The 18,463-nt window shown below is 37.2% G+C and overlaps 1 protein-coding gene and 1 long non-coding RNA gene across 11 annotated transcripts in view; one reads left to right on the top strand and one right to left on the bottom strand.

Annotated features, from left to right (window-relative positions):
* LOC140618358 (uncharacterized) overlaps positions 1–18,463 on the top strand; it is a 36,477-nt gene that overhangs the window by 1,622 nt on the left and 16,392 nt on the right. For 2 of the 3 annotated variants that reach the window (XR_012018514.1, XR_012018515.1), the window contains exon 2: positions 689–812. This is a non-coding gene — a long non-coding RNA (uncharacterized lncRNA). Of the gene's footprint in view, positions 1–688; positions 813–1,401; positions 3,710–18,463 lie in introns of those variants that run through there. The other variant, XR_012018516.1, reaches the window with a different exon arrangement.
* The window catches only part of ITCH (itchy E3 ubiquitin protein ligase), a 153,224-nt gene continuing 137,310 nt past the window's right edge, over positions 2,550–18,463 (bottom strand). For 7 of the 8 annotated variants that reach the window (XM_072800670.1, XM_072800669.1, XM_072800674.1 and 4 more), the window contains 5 exons: positions 17,981–18,101; positions 17,425–17,529; positions 14,791–14,887; positions 8,595–8,667; positions 2,550–6,007 (listed from right to left, as the gene is read on the bottom strand). In XM_072800670.1, the coding sequence (XP_072656771.1) occupies positions 5,908–6,007; positions 8,595–8,667; positions 14,791–14,887; positions 17,425–17,529; positions 17,981–18,101 (496 nt within the window). In that variant the 3' untranslated portion in view covers positions 2,550–5,907. Of the gene's footprint in view, positions 6,028–8,594; positions 8,668–14,790; positions 14,888–17,424; positions 17,530–17,980; positions 18,102–18,463 lie in introns of all 8 variants that reach the window. The other variant, XM_072800673.1, reaches the window with a different exon arrangement.

Genomic DNA, 18,463 nt, shown 5'->3' with positions numbered 1-18,463 from the left:
TTCAGCTCCACCCCTGGGTTACCCTGGAGAAACCACTTTACATCTCTGTGCTCCCTCATTTTCTCACCTTTAAAAGAGTGGAGCTTTCTTCGCAAAGTCCTACGTTGTCCTATTTTCTGTTCTTTAGCCTTTGTTAGAAAACAAAATTCGATGGAATAAATTTGAAGATTTAATTGGCTTTATTACACAAGTCATGAATCGGGCAGCATCCTTTCTAAGAGAGGGAAGCTCTGCTGAGCTATACAAAGACTTTTAATCACAGAGGGCATAAGAAAAAGAAAGCAATTTATCAACAAGGAACGGATTTTTTTTTAAGGTTTTATTTATTTATTCATGAGGGACACAGAGAGTGAGAGAGAGAGAGAGAGAGAGAGAGAGAGAGAGAGGCAGAGACACTGGCAGAGGGAGAAACAGGCTCCATGCAGGAAGCCCGACGTGGGACTCGGTCCCGGGTCCCCAGGATCACGACCTGGGCTGAAGGTGGCGCTAAACCACTGAGCCACCCAGGCTGCCCCAAGGAACGGATTATTTAAACCCTTATAAGGGTAAAGAAACAGGTCTGTCAGTAAATTTACTAGTATTGACCAGGAAATTCCATGTTGACTGGTTGGTTCAAGGCTACATTCCTGGGGAGGGTGCTCGATTCAACACAGATATTCTAACTCCAATTTTTCTTTCCACTGTAAAGAAAAATTTTCTCAATTGGGAAAGGATTTGGCGCTCCTTTCAGGAGTGTCTGGATTTTAAGAGGATCGGACAGTCACTTTACAGTGAGAAAACTGGGCCGACATCATCTTAATCAAAGGATCAAGGTTAGTATTACTAGTAATGGAATATGAACGTTTATACAGGCAGGCTTTGGAGTCACAGTCCAGAATTCCAGTTTGCAGTCTTGCTACTGAATAGCCTCAAATTAATCACTCGGAGTCTTCATTTTATTATCTATAAAATAGAAATAAGGGATGCCTGGGTGGCTTAGTGGTTGGGCGGCTGCCTTCAGCTCAGGTCATGATCCCGGGATCAAATCCCACATCAGGCTTCTGCGGGGAGCCTGCTTTTCCCTCTGCCTACCTCTCTCTCTCTCTGTCTCTCATGAATAAATAAATCTTAAAAATAAAATAAAAATAGAAATAATCATCCTAGAGAGTGGCCAGGAAGACTAAACAGTTACATGTGGCATATCTAACAATGTTTGGGAAATGGTAATAAATGATGACAGTTGGCCTGGGGACTAAGTGAATATAGGTGTAGTGCTGGTTTCTAGGATAGGGAAGACAGACGAGCAGGTCTGAATTAGAAATGAGGAAGAAGTATGAATGTTTTCAGTGATTGGTACATATAACTGCAAATTCTCAAGGTCCTGCCCTGTGGGGTGCTTTGACAAAACCCTCTTGCCCACAGCAGCTTTGCTTAATGGGAATCTAAACAATGGACGAACATTGTCCTTCTGAGGTCTCCACTGAAGACCCTCCTCTCCTTGCCAACCATCAAGATTCCCTGGAATCCTCTCCAAAAATGTCCTAACCATAAAGGAGCCCTACACACACATAGGAATTGGTAACTGAAATGGGCTGGAGCTGACAGCAATTTCTGTTCTACAGTTACATAATAGGAAACATTTAAAGTCCAGCGAACAGGGGCAGCCCCGGTGGTGCAGCGGATTGGCGCCGCCTGCAGCCCAGGGCGTGATCCTGGAGATCCTGGATCGAGTCCCATATCGGGCTCTCTGCATGGAGCCTGCTTCTCCCTCTGCCTGTGTCTGTCTCTATGAATAAATAAATAAAATCTTAAAAAAAAAAAAAAAAGTCCAGCGAACAGCAGTCAGCCACAGCTGAGTCTTGTTTGAGGTTTTTATTACAGTTTGGGGCCAGAAAGCCAGATGATAAGTACTATTTCCCATGGAAGATTCTCTCATGCTGGGAGGGACTGACTGGTCTTGACTGGTCTCCCCCCCACCCCCACCCCTTTTTTTAGCCACACGGAAACTAGATCTTTCTAGCTGCTCATATAAAGCATTAAATAGGACAGGGTCTACTTCTCAGGATCTGGGAGGGATCTGCAGTTTATGTCCTCTAGTCACTGTTAATTCAGCATTAAAAAAAAAAAAATCCCAATCCCCTTAGCCTTTTACCACTGGTTCGTTCTATTTTAAATATGAGAGCATGATCACCTGGTTTCCTAGTAAGAAAAAGGTCTACTGAAGCTAGTGAGCAGGATGGCTTTTTGAGGTCAGTCTTGGTAGTAAGCTGGTGGTTCTCTATTCAGCACCTGTGCTGGAGTCCTGTTTTAGAGCACCTTTAGTTGTCTTAGAAAAGCAGATGTCTTCATTTTGGTTCTCTTCAATATAGGTGATAAATCCAGTCTCATCTCAGTGGGTCTTTCTAGTTTGTTTTTGTTTTTTTACCTACTCCACAGTATAGACAGGTTATAACCTGCCCACTTAGAAAAGCAGAGAGGCAGAAATCTAGGAGACTTAATCATACAGAAAGAAGGTTTCACTGCAGGTAGGGAAAACCTCCTTATTCAAAACTAACAGAACAGTGTGCAAATAAAGGACCAAAAAAGTTTAATTATAAACACATCTTACATCTTTTAAGGAAATGCAAGTGAGGCAGCCCCGTGAAGGACCTTTATAAGAGCACTTGACTCCCTGTGATAATTGTAGAGTTACCTGAGTATTTGAAATTACAGTTCAAGAAAACAAAGGAACTCCAATACAGTAATATACAATCCAGTGCTGCCATTCCGTTTTTAGTAAATGAAAGCATAGCATATATACAAATAGTTTCGTAAATAACTTTAAAAGAAAAACAAAAAATAAGGGGGGGCTGGAGATACCAACAATATTAAGTAGAAGTAATTACCCTAAGGGAGTTCAGATGGAGTTACATCCAAAACAAGGAAGGATATAGAAATAGAGAAGTCTAAAGTCCATGAGTTATCCCTGATACCGTTTTAGATTATTAACAAGATATATAAAAAGTGGCAGAGTGGGCTTGACTAAAATAGTTCATTTAGGATGAGATCTTTGTGGCAAGTGAGCCATTTTTTCACTTAAATTTCTGATGCATTGACATTAGTATGTCAATCTCTTGATGAAACATTAACACCTGAATTTTAAATAGAGTTATTGTAAGTCTTATGAAATAACATTCTTCTGCACTCTGATATAAGATCAAAAGACAGAGCAGAAATTTATTATTATGAGCTGCTGGATCAGTTTTATTTTTATTTATTTATTTATTTAGATCAGTTTTAAACCACTCTATCTGATGAAACGAGTGAGGTCCTTCCCTCCTGACCCAGGCTGTGAATGCTGCCTTCCCCAGTCTCCCAAAAGAGCAGAAGAATAAGGCAATTGCTCATTTTACTTTGTTTTTATTTCAACATAACATGCAGTAAAAAAAAAAAAAATTAACAGGATTTATTAGCATTTACAATGCTTACAAAGAAAAAGGACTCTAAAAGCAATTTAGTTCAGATTTAAGAAATCGCTCTAATTGAACACTTACAATAAATCTATTTCCAAATGTTCAGTTTGGACCAAATTTTAAAATAGCATTTGGTAGATATTTATGTCTGCTGTCTATTTGTAGTATTTTTATATAACCTCTGATTCTTGGGATATCCAGCCCCCATTTTCCTAACACAGCAGGGAAGACATATACATGTGGCCACTTAAATTAAAGGAAGAAATGGAATAGGGAGATCCCAGGCTGCAAAAATATATACAAGCATTTACCTTTTCCAGAACTAAACGTTTCTTCCATAAAAATATTAAATAGCCAAACCCTATAGAACTAGGGCCAGGGCTACATCAAATATAACTATTCTGTATTTTAAAAATATAGGGCAGAAAGCCTTTTGGGTGATATTTATACATTTTCACACAATATTTCTAGGTCCCTAAATGAATCATCAAGCATTATGTAGAACAAAAAAAGTCTACTTTCTTACATTATTTAATTTCATCTCATAGATCTCTAGTAAATATTGTAGATAACTACATTTTGTAATGAGAATTCACCTCAATAGTAAGTCTTTAGAGAAGGCTTAATCTCCACAGCCATATATTACCAAAGTTCAGATTTATATAATGAATGGATAGTTGGCAGACATTCGCTCTGTAAGACAAAGCAATAGCATTTTCCCCCTACCAACAAAAAGGCAGAGTCCCTACTTTGGAAACAACTAGGGCTTTTGGAGACCACACATTTCCTGGAGTATATGGAATAAAAAACTAAAGATAGGGTTGGGGAGAACCTAATCTCCTCCCTTTACACTGGCAATTTCTAAATGAGGCAACCCTTTCAATCACTTTAAATCTGCTTTATGATGGCAGTGTTTTAGAGCACAGATACACAAGTTTTAAAATGTTTTTGTTGTTGTTCCAGTATGTAAGAATACTTAGGGACAAAGGAAAACCATTTTCTTTCTCTGTGGGACAGGGGTTTGCTACTCTCTTATTTTTGGCTCAGTGCTACTTGTTAAGGTTATGCTACAGAAACCTGCCAAAGTCCTTTTTCATGAGTTAGGAGGCTTTCCTCAGGCTTCAGCTGTGATAGGCACTCAGCTGGCTGAGGCTTCATCCCACTGTCCATAAAGTCAAACCTTTGACAGCAGCCACCCAGACAGAATCTAAGCTAGGCCAAGTTAAAAGAATTAACTATAGAGATGTTCAAAAGTGCACTAATCAGATACTAATGGAGCAGTATGAAATTAAATAGTCATGGGAAAAACTTGTTAAAATTTTTAGAGTGAAGAGAATATCCAATTCAGGACAATGTAAAGAATGGAAAAGACTACTCTAAGGTGTCAGAGAAATAAGTTTGAAGACTTTTAATTCATACAGAGAATACATTTTTGTGGTTACTAGGCATGTATTTCTAGTAAATGTATTACTCCCTTCTTTTTAGCCAGTACCACAGCTCTCCCTCCCTAATGAAAATGTAACTTAGAGGATGTTTCACTGACTTCTCTCTTTGGACTGGGAAGTACTCTAGTTAGAACTTGAACTCTTAGCAATAATAAAATATAACTGAAGTTTCTGGATTATGATAAAATTATAGATGCAATTTATATATAGGAACATACAAAAATGGTCAATGATGGCCTTTGATGAATTTAGCTAAATTAATTCCAATTCTAGATTAACTTTTATAAAACCACTGTGAAGGAAGCACAGGGTTAATATTATTTAAGCTTAGTATTTGCAAAGTAATTAAAACAATCAAACTTCCAAATGAAGAGAGTTAACAGTCATTTGCAGGCTGGGACCAACTTCTCCCTGAATTCAAAGTTAACAAAACTACTTTGTAGAGAGATTTAAGAGTCTTGCATCACTTTCCAAGGAAAATGATGCATGGATTCATGCTCCAGAAAGGAAAATCAACAGTCAGGCCAGGCTGATATGAGAGGGAGAGCACAAACCAGAAGTCTGCTCACATCTCCAAAAGCTGGACTAAGTTTGCACTTTTAACAAATACCTCTTATCAAGAGGCTTAAGATCTTACAGATTTCGTTTTCCAAGGGACTTCCCTGCATATCTGCAGAAATCTCTAAAAGAAAAAAATCTATTCCCAAGTGAGATTTTTGACACACATACAAAATTGTTGTTAAGGTAACAATCTAGTAGAATAAGACAAGGCAGATTTCATTGCTGTGTTAAATCTCATGTTAAGTAAGGTTTGACTAATCATTTGCAGATCTGATTTCTGGAAACACTGAGTAGAAATCCAGAATCACTGGGGAGATAAATCTCAATGATAACATTAATTTACTTACACTCAAATAACTCTCTAAACAGTCACAGCCCAATTTTACAACAGGATGTGCAACAAGCAGAGAAGGAAAAGGACAAACATTGCAAATAAATTCTTGTCCTTTGGTGGCACAAGTTCTTGGAAGTTACTCTTGTCCAAATCCTTCTGTTTCTTCAATGGCAAATAAAAGCTTTTCCTTCAGCTGCTCATAGCTCTTGTAGGGTGGCAGGTCCAGGCGATTAAAACTAAAAGTAAGAATTGTTAGCTTGAGAAAAGGAAATATATAAAGAATCATATGAGCAGTGTAGTATATAACAACACTGGTTTTAAAGTCAGGCAAAATTGAATTCAAATCCCAGCTCTGTCACTGGGCCTTTGAACAAGTGTTTTTACCTTTCTCAATTCTCAATTTTGCTTTCTTCTTTGGTAACATGGGAATAACAGTATTTACTTTCCAGGGTAGAGTGAAGAACCAACAGGTGTATATACAACACAGGGCCAAGAGTTAGTCCTCTCATACTCTACTATTCACCCTAATCTAGATTAGTGGTCAGCAAATTTTTTCGGTGAAGGGCTAGATAGTAAGTATCCTACACTTTGTGGGCCACAGGTCTCTTATCAAAAGTTTTTTAAGTACAGATCTTCCTTGACTTATGATAGGGTACCATGTGGATAAACCATGTGGATAAGTTGAAAATACCATTAAGCATTTTAATACATCTACCCTGCCAAATATAGCTTAGCTTAGTCTTCCTTAAATGTGTTAAGAACACCCTCATTAGCTTACAGTTGGGCAAAATCATTGAACACAATACCTTTTATAATAAATTATTGAATATCTCATGTAATTTATTAAATACTGTACTCAAAGTGGAAAAACAGAAGGTTGTATGGATATAGAATGGTTTAAATGTAGTAGTTTATCCTCATGATTGCTGGCTGATTGGGAACTTCAGCTCACTGCCACTGCCCAGCATCATGAGAGAGTATCATATACATACTGCTAACTCAGGAAAAGATCAAACTCAAAATTCGAAGTACAGGGGATCCCTAGGTGGCTCAGCAGTTTAGTGCCTGCCGCCTTTGGCCCAGGGTGTGATCCTGGAGTCCCGGGATCGAGTCCCACATTAGGCTCCCTGCATGGAACCTGCTTCTCCCTCTGCCTGTGTCTCTGCCTCCCCCCCTCCCGTGTCTCTCATGAATAAATAAAATTTAAAAATTCAAAGTACAGTTTCTACTGACTGCATATCACTTTCACACCACCGTAAAGTCAAGAAATCTTAAGTCTAACCATCTTAAGTTGGGGACTGTTTACTACCTTAAGAAACAATTTTCTGCTTTAATATCTAATAATCTATTCCTACTGAATTTCTGTCATGTTCTTAGCTGTGAGGTTTTAAGGGGTATCTTCTAATTTGAGGTGATACTGTTATTACCTTTATAAGGTAGTGAATTTGCCATAAGGCTTTGGCCCCTCTGCTATATTTTAAGGATAAAGCCTAAGCAAATATTTGAGATCAGAAGTGCTATCCACAAAGGGAAAATAAATCTACAATTTTGACTTTTCTTACTTCTTGCAAATGAAAACATAGAACCTAACAAAATTACAAGGCTGGTTTTCATATGTGACTGAGATAAAATGTTCACAGGAGTGTAATGGTTCACAATCTATTCCAAGTTTGAGAAAAAGAGACAAGAGGTCAAATAAAAAATGTATTGTACATGTGTACAAGATTAATGTACAAAAATTACATTTCTATACACTAGCAATTAATCTTAACAATCTACATTTAAGAAAACAATTTCATTTATAATAGCTTCAAAAAGAATAAAACACTTTACTCCCCCCCACCCAAACTGATCTACACATTCAAAGCAATTTGTATCAAAATCCCAGCTGACCTCTTTGCAGAAACTGACAAACTTATCCTAAAATTCATATGGAAATCCAAAGGACTCAGAAGAGCCATAACCATCTTGAAAAAGTTGGAGAATTCATACCTCTTAATTGCAAAACTTATTACAAAGCTATTATAATCAAGACAGTGTGGTACTGCCATTAAGTAAAGACATATAGATCAATGGAATAGAACTGGGAATCCAGAAATAAACCCATATATTTATGTCAACTGATTTTCAACAAATGTACCAATGTTATTTTTAAAAAACCACATGTATGTAATATGTACGAAAATATAAAGAAACAGACACTAGAACAAGTAAAAAGGGCAGATGGGGAAAATGAAGGAATATCTGGCAAAGTTAATGAAATGTCTCACAAAAGAAGTTCAAATATTGTTCATATTAGAATTCCAACACACTGTATGTGAATTAAAAACAGGGTTGTTTTTAGTTCTGTACATTATTGGAAACATGGTTAAACTACATTTATAATGAAAAAATATTTCTATTCTCTCAAAAGCTATCCAGGCTTGATTTCTCTCTGCTTTCAGCAAAGAATTCAATGTTTTCCTAAATATCACAAAAAAAAAAAAAAAAAAAAAAAAAAAAATCACATTAAAAAAAAAAAAAATCCAGGGGTAGGAAAAGGGACTGACTGCAAATGGGCATAAGGGACCATTCTGGAGTGACAGAAATAATCTAATTAGTTGATAGTTACTACTCTGAAAATCTACTAAATATCACTGAATTTAAATGAGTAACCTTATGATCTTTAGTAGTTTTACTGTATATAAATTATGCCTCAATAAAGCTATTAAAAATAATTCAATACCATGGGGAAAGTATTTCATTTCTCATTTCCAATAGGCTTTACTATCAACAGGGTAACTGGAAAAGGCTATTTTCTCTACTCTTTCTGATTTTACTTACCAGGTATGACTTCTGGGCAACCAATTTTCTTTCCCAACTTTTTCAATGCAGAATTTTTGTGGTCCATTGCTCCCTAAAACAATAAAATCATCCACAGTTTGATACTCAATGGTTCACAAATTCTGACCCCCTCAATCCAGCAGCATTAGCATAACTGGGGAACTTCTTAAGACCACAAATCCAGGGCTCCTGGGTGGCTCAGTCAGTTGAGCATCCTACTCTTGATTTCAGCTCAGTTCATGATGTCAGGGTTGTGAAACTGAGCCCCAAGTTGGGTTCCATGCTCAGTGTGGAGTCTGCTTGGGTTTCTCTCTCTCCCTCTGCCCTTATCCCTGCTTGTGCACACTCTCTCTAAAATAAATGAAATCTTTTGGGCAGCCCGGGTGGCGCAGCGGTTTGGTGCTGCCTGCAGCCTGGGGTGTGATCCTGGGGACCCGGGATCGAGTCCCATGTCGGGCTCCCTGCATGGAGCCTGCTTCTCCCTCTGCCTGTGTCTCTGCCTCTCTCTGTCTATGAATAAATAAATAAAATATTTAAGAAAAAATAAATAAATAAATAAATAAATAAATAAATAAATAAATAAATAAATGAAATCTTTCAAAGAAAAAGAAAAAAGGGGGGGGGGGACCACAAATCCATGGGCTGTACCCAAAGCCTACAGAAGTGAATCAGAAACTTTGGGATAAGGCCCAGCAATAGGTGTTTGAACAAGCTTCCAGGTGATTCTGATGAGTGCTAAAGTTTGAGAACCATTTTGTTAATGTATGCCAAGAAGAAAATGCAGTTTTATCTGGCATCCTTTCCCAGAATAACAGAATGCTATAACTAAAATGCTTCACCTAATAATGCAATACTTAAGAAGCTTAATTTTAGCTTTTTTTTTTTAAAGATTTTATTTATTTACTCATGAGAGACACACACCGAGAGAGAGAGAGAGAGAGAGAGAGAGAGAGAGAGAGAGAGAGGCAGAGACATAGGCAAAGGGAGAAGCAGCTCTATGCAGGGAGCCTGATACGGAACTCGATCCCAGGACTCCAGGATCACACCCTGGGCCGAAGGCAGGCGCTAAACTGCTAAGCCACCCAGGCAGGGATCCCCTAATTTTAGCTTTAAACACAATAGGGAAACTACAATCCACTGTCTTATACAATAAAACTTGATTTAAATATAAGATTGTTAAAACTTTATAAAATGTAAACAACCTAGTGAATTCAATATTAACAATGCTTATGCTTATAGGTCCTGTAGAATCCTTATACACTTATACCCACTTCTTGCCTCTTCTCTCATTTATCTTCTGTTGTAGACAGAGTGAATAGTGATCTTAAAGCACTGGTTTTCTAAAAGGTCACTACCAATCCCTAGAAAGCATTTTTTGGTAGTCACAATGATTGGTGATGTTACTGGACTTTTTAATTAGTAGGGGCCAGGAAAACTAAATGTTCTGCATTGTGTGAGACAGTCATACTTAAAGAATTTTCTCATGTTCCTCTTGACTAAACCCAGTACAAATATGAATTAGTACTTCTGATTTAATAACATCAAAGTGGGAATAATGGGCCAGGTGGCTCAGCAGTTTAGTGCCACCTTCGGCCTAGGGTGTGATCCTGGAGACCCAGGATCGAGTCCTGCGTCAGGATTCCTGCATGGAGCCTGTTTCTCCCTCTGCCTGTGTCTCTGCCTCTCATGAATAAATAAATAAAATCTTTTTTTTTTTTTTAAATAATAACATCATAGTGTTTACACAAGTAATTCTGTGAAAGGCCCAGTAGGAAATAGTCGTTATAAAAAGGGAAAGTTAGGGACTCCTGGATGGCTCAGTGGTTTAGTGCCTGCCTTCTGCTCAGGGCATGATCTTGGAGTCCTGGGATTGAGTCTCGCATCGGGCTCCCTACATGGAGCCTACTTCTCCTTCTGCCTATGTCTCTGACTCTCGCTGTGTCTCTCATGAATAAATAAAATCTTTAAAAAATAAAAATAAAAAAGGATAGTTAAAATAATTAATTAAGCACAAAATTATGTTAACTCACTCTGAACATTCTCTCATTACAGCATTTCTAACCACAAAGATGGAACATTTTATTATTTTTAAAAAGATTTTATTTAAAATCTTTAGAAAAAAATAAATAAAAGATTTTATTTAATTAGTTATTATTTTATTTGTTCATGAGAGACACACACACACACACAGAGGCAGAGACACAGGCAGAGACACAGGCAGAGGGAGAAGCAGGCTCCATGCAGGAAGCCCGATGTGGGACTTGATCCCGGGATTCTGGGATCACACCCTGAGTCAAAGGCAGACGCTCAACTGCTGAGCCACCCAGGCATCCCAGATTTTATTTATTTATTCATGAGAGACACACAGAGAGAGGCAGAGACACAGGAAGAGGGTCCCAGGACCCCAGGACCATGACCCAACCCAAAGGCAGACGCTCAACCACTGAGCCACCCAGGTGCTCCAGATGGAACATTTTAATAATGTTATTTAGCACATAACAGAAGAGTCTGCATTGCAGTCAAAAGACATAGAATCAAATATTAAAAGAGAGAAATAGGAAATGAAGGGATCTTAGTGAATTTCACGAATAAAAGCTATCCTGCAAATATGTCACATCATCTTAAATGCTTTCTAAAACTTTATAGAATGGTAAGACATCAATTTGTTGTTTTTTTTTTCTTTAAGACATCAAGTTGTATACATTATATACACTGAAATTATTTTGAGGTTGCCTGCTGTTTTCAATCTTATTCTGACACTGCCCCTAAACCACACAAATTCTATGTGGACTTTTGCACCTATGCTCCTATTGTCAACCCATTTCAACTTTTAAATAATACGGTCTCTGAGGACTTTGTATGTATCAGAGCCTTGGCCTATAGTGGGATTTCCATTTTTCTCCACTTTGATGATCTGTAATTTATTTGGACAGGTCTATTACCCCCACTTCATTTAGATTATTTTTCTTTCTTCTTTTTTTTTAAAGTAGGCTCCATGCCTAACATGGAGCCCAATGCAGGGCTTGAACTCACAATCCTGAGATCAAGACCTGAACTGAGATCAAGAGTTGGACACTTAACCAACAGAGCCACTTGGTGTCCCTCCTCCTTTTTCTTATCATATTTAAGTCTATTATTTCTTGCTCTTTCTATCTGTTCTTTCAGATTCCAGTGTTTATTATGCAGAAAGGTTTCTGGTCTTATCTTAAACCCGAGGAACAAGTATCTACTAACTGGTGTCTTCTAACAGTTGTTCCCAAATATACATTTATTGAACTAAATGTTATTTCATTATAAGTCATTTCTTAAAAATGTTAGTGATAAATTTATGTGTTTTTTGAGATTATAGGTACTTTCATATCTACCAATTTCTTTTTAAGATTTTATTTATATATTTATTTGAGAGAGGGAGCACATGAATGGTGGGAAGGGGCCGATGAAGAGGGAGAAGCAGACTCCCCACTGAGCAGGGAACTTGACATGGGGCTCAACCCAAGCACCCTGGGATCATAACCTGAGCCGAAGGCAAATGCTTAACCGACTGAGCCACCCAGGCAGCCCACATCTATACCAATTCCAGAATATTAATAGAGGATATTAAAAATATTTGTTATAGAGATGGGATGTTAGATCTGTCAAAGTAATGATGTGATGCATACACCACTCTTCTAACTTTTTCCTACACTAAGTGGAAGGTTAAACTAGATGGCCTCTAAAATTCTATGAACCACAATCTCCTCTCTGCCTTCTATAGGTATCCTCTGTGTTATTTGAGACAGCTCTACCTAACCCCAAATATTATTTCCAAGAGCAGACCTAGTTCTCATCTCTTTAATAATAGGATTTCTAGTTTATACTGAAGCTTGTACCAATTTTTTCCTCATTTTGGTCATTACCTTACTTCCTGAAGCAGCAACATGGTTCTTCTTTTTCAAACTAGAGAGCATTCTCAAAAGGTGCCCCTCCTCCAAAAACTTATTTAGTAATAAACCTTCTCTGAAACCTCTCTAGTGCTGGGTTAAAAATCTCCTTTCTATATTGCTTCTGAGACACTGGAATATTTATTTCTCCTCTTTACTCTCTGGGCTCTAAATCCTTTAAGTCTGCCTCTAGTATATTTCTGTCTCATCCCTCTGATGAGAGCATTAGCCCTCTATTCTTTGTATTCTATTTCTGCATGAGCCAATCTATTCTAATAGCTTCAAGTGTCACTGCTCTAATGACTCTATTTTCCCTTTCTACTCTTCCCTCTGAACTCATACTTTGGTAACATCTACTAAACTGCCCCTCTAGGGATCCCTAGGTGGATCAGCGGTTTAGCGCCTGCCTTTGGCCCAGGGCACGATCCTGGAGACCCGGGATCGAATCCCATGTCGGGCTCCTGATGCATGGATCCTGCTTCTCCCTCTGCCTATGTCTCTGCCTCTCTCTCTCTCGCTCTCTCTGTGTGACTATCATAAATAAATAAAAAATTTAAAAATAAAATAAAATAAAATAAACTGCCCCTCTAGCTCTCTAGTTTTGTACGTGGTTGTCTGGCAGTCAGGAGGTTCTAAGCCACTCATTATCCTCCCTCAAAAACTGTAAACCATGTTCTTTACACTTTACAACTTCTCTATTTCTCCATTTTTCAAAACATGGTTTTATCCTTGACATTCTTCCTTTATAGCTCATCTTCTAATATCCTGTTTCTACCTTTGGAACTTCTCTAGCATTTATCCCTTCTTTTCCATCTGTACTTCCGTCTCTTAAGATCAATTGCTCCAATATTTTCTTCTCTCCTCCCTTCAGGTTTCTCCTTTAATGCACGCTATACCTTGCTATCAAATCTTCCTAATATGTAGCTTCAGCAAGTTTTCCTCTCTTCAAAAGCTTCCACAGCTTCCAATACCTTCAGAATAATGTCCAAACTCTTCTGGTCTGGCTTTTAGTCACTGTATCCAAAACTGCCTACTTAGTTCTTCAATTATAACTCTCTGCTTCAGCTGAAATAGGTTTATTGATCATAATTTCTATTCTCCTATGGTACCTGGCATAATGCTGGTGTTAAAGATTGGAATTTTCTTAATTAATTATCAGTCACAAAATTTATTATCATTCATTTCCAAACAACACACATTTTGATCAGTGACTACTATGTGACAAGAACTATGCTAGGCTCCAGAAATAAAAGGATGAAGATACGGATCTGTATCTCAAGGAGCTCCAAGTACAATAGAGAAGAGTGTTAAATGCATCATTAAAATACAGTATAATACAGAGGCATCTTTATTATGGGCTCAGTGGTTGAGCATCTGCCTTTGGCTCAGATTGTGATCCCGGGTCCTGAAATCGAGTTTTGCATCAGGTTCCCCAGAGGGAGCCTGCTTCTCCCTCTGCCTATGCCTCTACCTCTCTGTGTGCCTCTCATGAATAAGTAAATAAAATATTAAAAAAAAATATATATATATACACACACACATATATATAATACAACCAACAGTCATAGGACACACTAAAATGTTTGTCAAATGACTGAATGACCAAACAGATTTACATATAGAATGTTGCTATCTTGTGAAGTTAAAAGGTGGTATCTTGGGACGCCTGGGTGGCTCAGTGGTTGAGTGTCTGCCTTTGGCTCAGGGTGTGATCCCAGAGTCCCAGGATCAGGTCCCACATCAGGCTTCGTGCATGGAGCCTGCTTCTCCCTCTGCCTGTGTCTCTGCCTCTCTCTCTCTCTCTCTCTGCATCTCTCATGAATAAATAAATAAAATCTTTAAAAAATAAAATAAAAGGTGGGATCTTAGACTTAGGGTTAAAAATTTCTAGAGGTGATCTTAAAAAGGGGGGGGGGGGGGGACGCCCGGATGGCTTAGCAATTGAGCATCTGCCTTTGGCTCAGGGTGTGATCCCGGGATGCGGGATCAAGTCCCACATCGGGCTCTTTGCAGGAAGCCTACTTCTCCCTCTGCCTGTGTCTCTGTGTCTCTCATGAATAAATAAATAAAATCTTAAAAAAACAAACAAACAACTTTTCTAGAGGTGAAGACAACAAAGTGAATTAAAAGTTTACACAAATCCAGGTTAACTGTGACTGGTTAGGATATGTCTATTCTTGTCTTTGTAATTTCTGATAAGTTGTATACACATTGATTTGATATAACTGTGTGATAAAAAAATTTTCTGTATAGGAAAAGTGATTTTTTATACATACCCATGAGGTCAGCAAATCCTCCAACTGGCAATCGGCAGGTTCCAGTAACAAACTGCAGAAGTCTCATTCTCTTCTCATTATCAATTTCTTTAACAAACTGTTAAAAAACAAACAAACACATAAATATAAAGAGATCTACAGGTCTTATGTTACATTTAGCATAAAAAGAATGGAAAACCATCATTTCAAATGATCTTGCAGTGTTAGATGCACTAGATAATGACTATACCCTACCACTGTGGATGGAGGAGCTTCTCCATTTTTGTCAAAGCTCTGCCAACCTTCCCCTATATATATCTTAGGACCACATCCTTTCAGGGAGATAGAAAAAGAAAAGTGCCCTGGGTCTAAAAACTTCCTACTCACTAAATTTCAAGATTAACTCTTCTAAGAGCAGCCCCTTATTCTACCTCCCAGATATGCTTGTTCTATAGGATATTTATGTGGTTACATAGGGCAGAGCTTAAGTCAGTATCGACTTTTTGGTTTTATGAAGAAATGAAATCTAGCTCATAGAATTCTGACCCAGATATATCTCAAAAACCTCTTCTCAATGTTCTCTAGGTTTTAGTGTAGTTATTCTCTACCAGAATCAGGTGGCTTTCAACTCCTACAACTCTGACTCAAAACATTAGGTTTATGGAAGACACTTTCTAGCCTGTAGCACAAGTGTTTTGATTCAGCCAAATAGTTTAGGTAAATAATTTTTATCCTATTGTACTATTGTCAAGTATTTTACAATGCTAATCCTATTTATAGAAGTTCAGTTCATCTTTACATAAGTAATAGACATTTTAAATTTTTTCATTTTTTTATTGTGGTAAAATACAACAAAATTTACCATTTTAAGCATACAATTCTATGGCATTAAGTATGGTGCACATTGCTGTGTAACCATTAGCACTATTTCCAGAACTTTATCATCCTAAACCAAAACTTTAAATTCATGAAACTTATCTCTTCACCCCCTAGCACCCAATAGCCCTTGTTAATCACTATTCTACTTTCTGTCTCTATGAATTGCCTATTCTAGACACTTCATATAAGTCAAATCATGGAATCATACAATCTTTGTCCTTTTGTGACTGGCTTATTTTACTCAGCATAACATCCTTAAGGTTCACCCCTGGTATAGCCTGCCAGAATTAACTTTCTCTTTAAGGCTTGATAATATTCCATTGTAAGTGTACATTCATCTTTCCATTCATCTGTTGATGGACACTTAAGCTGCTTCTACCTTTTGGCTTTTGTGAATAACACTATCATGAACATAGGTATACAAGTATATGTTTGAGTCCTAGCTTTCATTTCTTTAGGGTATACGTAGGAAAACTACTAGATATATTAATTTTATATTTAGCTTTTTGAGGAGCTTCAAACTGTTTTTCACAGTTGTGCCATTTTACATTCCCACCAGCAATGCAGGAGAGTTGCAATTTCTCCACATCCTCAACAAGGATGATTATTTTCTATTTCTTGATAATAGCCATGTTAGTAATGGATATGAAATAGTATCTCATTGTGGTTTTGATTTGCACTTCCCTAATGATTAGTCCTTTGAGTATCTTCTCATGTGCTTATAGCAGGTATTTTTTGAAGACACACTATGATTCCAAACCAGGTCACTCCCTTAAGTCTTGCCTTCTGAACATTATATAATCTTAATGAAGTATGAATGGTGAAAACCATACTTTAGACAGTTCTATAAAATTCCAAAAGCCAGGGACCCCTGGGTGGCTCAGAGGTTTAGTGCCTGCCTTCAGCTCAGGGCATGATCCTGGAGTCCCGGGATCAAGTCCCACATCAGGCTCCCTGCATGGAGCCTGCTTCTCCCTCTGCCTGTGTCTCTGCCTCTCTGTGTCTCTCATGAATAAATAAATAAAATCTCAAAAAAAAAAAAAATTCCAAAAGCATTTAGATCAAATGCAGGGGAATCATCATCTGGAGTTCTTATACTCTCGGGCAAAGGTGCAAGGTGTGTGTTGCCTACTCAGCAATAGTCTTTTAAAAATGCTATTAAAATCTTTCTTTTTAGAAGTTTTAATTCCATATAACTAATATAATTATATTAGTTTCAGTGTACAATATAGTGATTCAACAATTCTATACATTACTCAGTACTCATCAGGGTAAGTGTACTCTTAAACCTCTTTACTTGTTTCACCCATTCCACCTATCTCCTCCCTGGTAACTATCAGTTTGTTCTCTCTAGTTAAGAGTCTGTTTTTTGGTTTATCCTTTTTCTTTGTTTCTTAAATTCCACACAAGTGAAATCATATGGTATTTGTCTTTCTCTGGCTGACTTATTTCACTTAGTATTATACCATCTAGATCCATTCATAATATTGCAAATGGCAAGATTTCATTCCTTTTTAAAGATTTCATTCTTTTTTATGGCTAAATAATATTCCATCATGTGTGTATACACATACACATCTTGATTCATTCATTTATCAATGGACACCTGGGCTACTTCCATAACTTAGCAATTATACAGTCTACTCATTTATTATAAAGCATAGGATGGAATGAAGTACTTCAATATACTAGTACAGTTTGTTCTATGACTTTCTTCCATATATGGTAAGCAATTTCTAAAAAATTATCTGCCAATAGAAATAAACTGAGACAAACCTGCCAAAACCACATGATTTGTTTGCTTGTCCTAGTGTAATGACGGTAGATGGCATGTCTTTGCCAGTCATTCAAATCAATCTCTTGCATTCCGCATAAAAGGACCTTTGGAGATTTGAAAAAAAAAGAAAAAAAAGATGGTTTCTTTACAACCTATATAAAAATGCTAGACCTAGAGAAGGAAAGACTAATATTCAACATTTCAAAAAAAAAAAAATTAATCGGAAGGCTTAGGCTTATAAGCTGTGCATCAAGAATTGCATCTACATTATTTATGAAAGTTGAGTTTCCATTGATGGTGTCATATATACATATAGTCAGGTAGATAAGTCACTCACTGTAGAGATGTTCTAATAGTAATATTTTTTGGGGGGGGTAACACTTTTATATTTTTGGATAAATTATGGACTTTTTAAACCACTAGGGATGCTTCAAAACATCCTGCTAGCATAAAAAATGCTATTGCTACTGGAAAGGTAAGAAAGTGAGCTGAAAGCAGACACTTGAAGGCATTATTTACCAGCATGCTGCAGAGGAAATAAGAAAAACACATTACCTCTAATTCCTTTGCGTCAAAGTATTGCAAATACTGCTGGGGAAGGATTTCATTAAAGCCCTCAAAGAAAGCTTGTGTTTGTTCTTCAACACCTCGAGACAACCTCCATTCAGCTACCATTCTGGTAAATAAATATTTAAAAAGCTATCAGGAAGTTTAAATTTTACCTTTAAATTCGGAGTATAAAATTTTTTTAACTTTATTATGAAAAACTTCAAATATTTATAAAGTAGGATAGAATGAACCACATATATATCCTAGCTTCAGTACACCAATTTTATTATGCATCTACCCATACCCTAAGTATCATATACTATCATTTTAAACAAATAATTCAGCATGTATCTCTGCAAGATAGTCTCTTTTTGAAAACAACCACAATTCTATTATCACCCAAAAAAGTAAGTAATAATTTCTTTATAGCCAAATATTCAGTGCTCAAATTCTGATTGACTCAATTTAACAACTGCTTCAATCAGCATC

Source organism: Canis lupus, chromosome 26 (assembly GCF_048164855.1).
Source record: "Canis lupus baileyi chromosome 26, mCanLup2.hap1, whole genome shotgun sequence".
NCBI lineage: Eukaryota > Metazoa > Chordata > Mammalia > Carnivora > Canidae > Canis > Canis lupus.
This window is presented reverse-complemented; position numbering and strand designations above follow the sequence as displayed.